Source organism: Aplysia californica, unplaced genomic scaffold, assembly GCF_000002075.1.
Source record: "Aplysia californica isolate F4 #8 unplaced genomic scaffold, AplCal3.0 scaffold00069, whole genome shotgun sequence".
NCBI lineage: Eukaryota > Metazoa > Mollusca > Gastropoda > Aplysiida > Aplysiidae > Aplysia > Aplysia californica.
Window position 1 is genome coordinate 872,905 of NW_004797339.1, and position 1,679 is coordinate 874,583.

At 43.1% G+C, this 1,679-nt stretch overlaps 1 protein-coding gene across 3 annotated transcripts in view; it reads left to right on the plus strand.

Moving 5' to 3' along the window:
- Positions 1-713, plus strand: part of LOC101853685 (L-xylulose reductase) — an 83,352-nt gene extending 82,639 nt beyond the window's left edge. For all 3 annotated transcript variants that reach the window (XM_005093768.3, XM_005093772.3, XM_005093769.3), the window contains exon 8: positions 19-713. In XM_005093768.3, the coding sequence (XP_005093825.1) occupies positions 19-122 (104 nt within the window). In that variant the 3' untranslated portion in view covers positions 123-713. The remainder of the gene's footprint in view (positions 1-18) is intronic.
- Positions 714-1,679: the final 966 nt, after the last annotated feature.

The window sequence follows — 1,679 nt, forward strand, 5'->3', positions numbered from 1 at the left end:
CCCCCCTTCCCCCCACAGAAGTGGAAGATGTGGTGAACTCTGTCCTGTTCCTGCTCAGTGACAAGGCCTCCTACCTCAACGGGGTCACGCTGCCAGTGGAGGGGGGACTGCTCATTGGCTAGAGCAAGTGCCACGTCACTCTGACACGTCAGGCTGGGATAGTGTCAGAAACGGTCAACCAAGTTTTTTCACTTTGGCACTAGTTAAATCACAGAATACCTATGGGATAGAATGGGCTTTTGCAAAGCTTGAATCATTTTGTCGTTGTTTTTGTTGGGGGGGTTGTTGTTTTCTTTAATTAAGTTGTTTTTATTTTTGTTATTGTTGTTATTGCTGTTGTTGTTGTTGTTGTTGTTGTTGATGATGTTGTTTTCTTCTGTTGTTTTGGGGGCAGGGGGAAGAGGTATTGTTAGAGTTGGTTCGTTTGGTCTTTAATGGAGTGCCTTTGTGCATTCTGTCGAATAGATATTCTGTGGTGGAGACGCACAAAAACGTTGGCCTTTCCCTCAGGCTATACATGTGTCGCTGTTATAACTATGCCTCGTCCAATTTCTGGTATGCATGTATTTCCATAGGCAGAACATAATCCATGTTTTCATTCCATCGGCTGCTTCACTGTGGTGTGACATAAGCTCCATTCACAAAGATGTGGACCGAGCACACAAATCAATAAAGTTGACGTTCTTGCACGATCGTCTTTTGCCATATTGAAATGGATTTACATGTGGTCTGATTATTTCAAGAAAAACGTAGATCTAATACTCGTAAGTCGCGGAAACATGTTTTTAAAATGAGAGCTGGGAAAAAGCAGCATTTATAGAAGGTATTTTTTTCCTTTCTCCTGAAGGGAAATATAGATCTGTTATGTTGTTAGTGGTCTGGATCATCGAGAATGGATGACGACCGGATAATGAGTGTCATATCATGGAACTGAAAAATGTCGTTCCTTTTTCGGACTCAAGTAGAAAACTGAGGTTGTTGGGGGGTTTTTATACCTGAGCTGTCTAGACACGGGATGGATTATGATTCTATGAGAGTTCTGTTTTTGTTATATTACTAAAGAACTCGTATGATGGCTCACAATTCTACCTATGAGAGAGGTCGCCATTTTGTTGGGACGTCAGAGATGTACACCGGTACCGTCTGTTTTGTGTGTGTGTGTGTGTGTGTGTGTGTGTGTGTGTGTGTGTGTGTGTGTGTGTGTGTGTGTGTGTGTTTTAAAATGTTTTTACACCCCTGTGAACACAATTTAGATAAATTAGGAAACGGCTTTACAACCCGATAAAAATTGTCCTCACTCGAGAATCAAACTCCGGTCTCCTGCGTGCGTCAGTGAAGCGCCAAACCACTACACCACAGATGTCGATTTGTTGTCTTGTTGTTTTTGTGGTAATTATTGATGTTGTTGTTGTTGTTTTCAACTCATCTTTCTTCGTGACTGTGCTGTCAAGATCCTCATCTACAAGAACCAACTGTTCTAGATTATGCCGACAGTGGCGTAACTCTAGAAACTTTAGACTGAACATGATGCTGGGCGATACTGTAGGTTGCAGAACCAACAGCCGGCCGCCCATGGGCTTTCAAGGGGGAACGATGGTGGATCTCTCTCTCTCTCTCTCTCTCTCTCTCTCTCTCTCTCTCTCTCTCTGGGAGATCCGCTTTTTTTCTGTTTCGTCTTC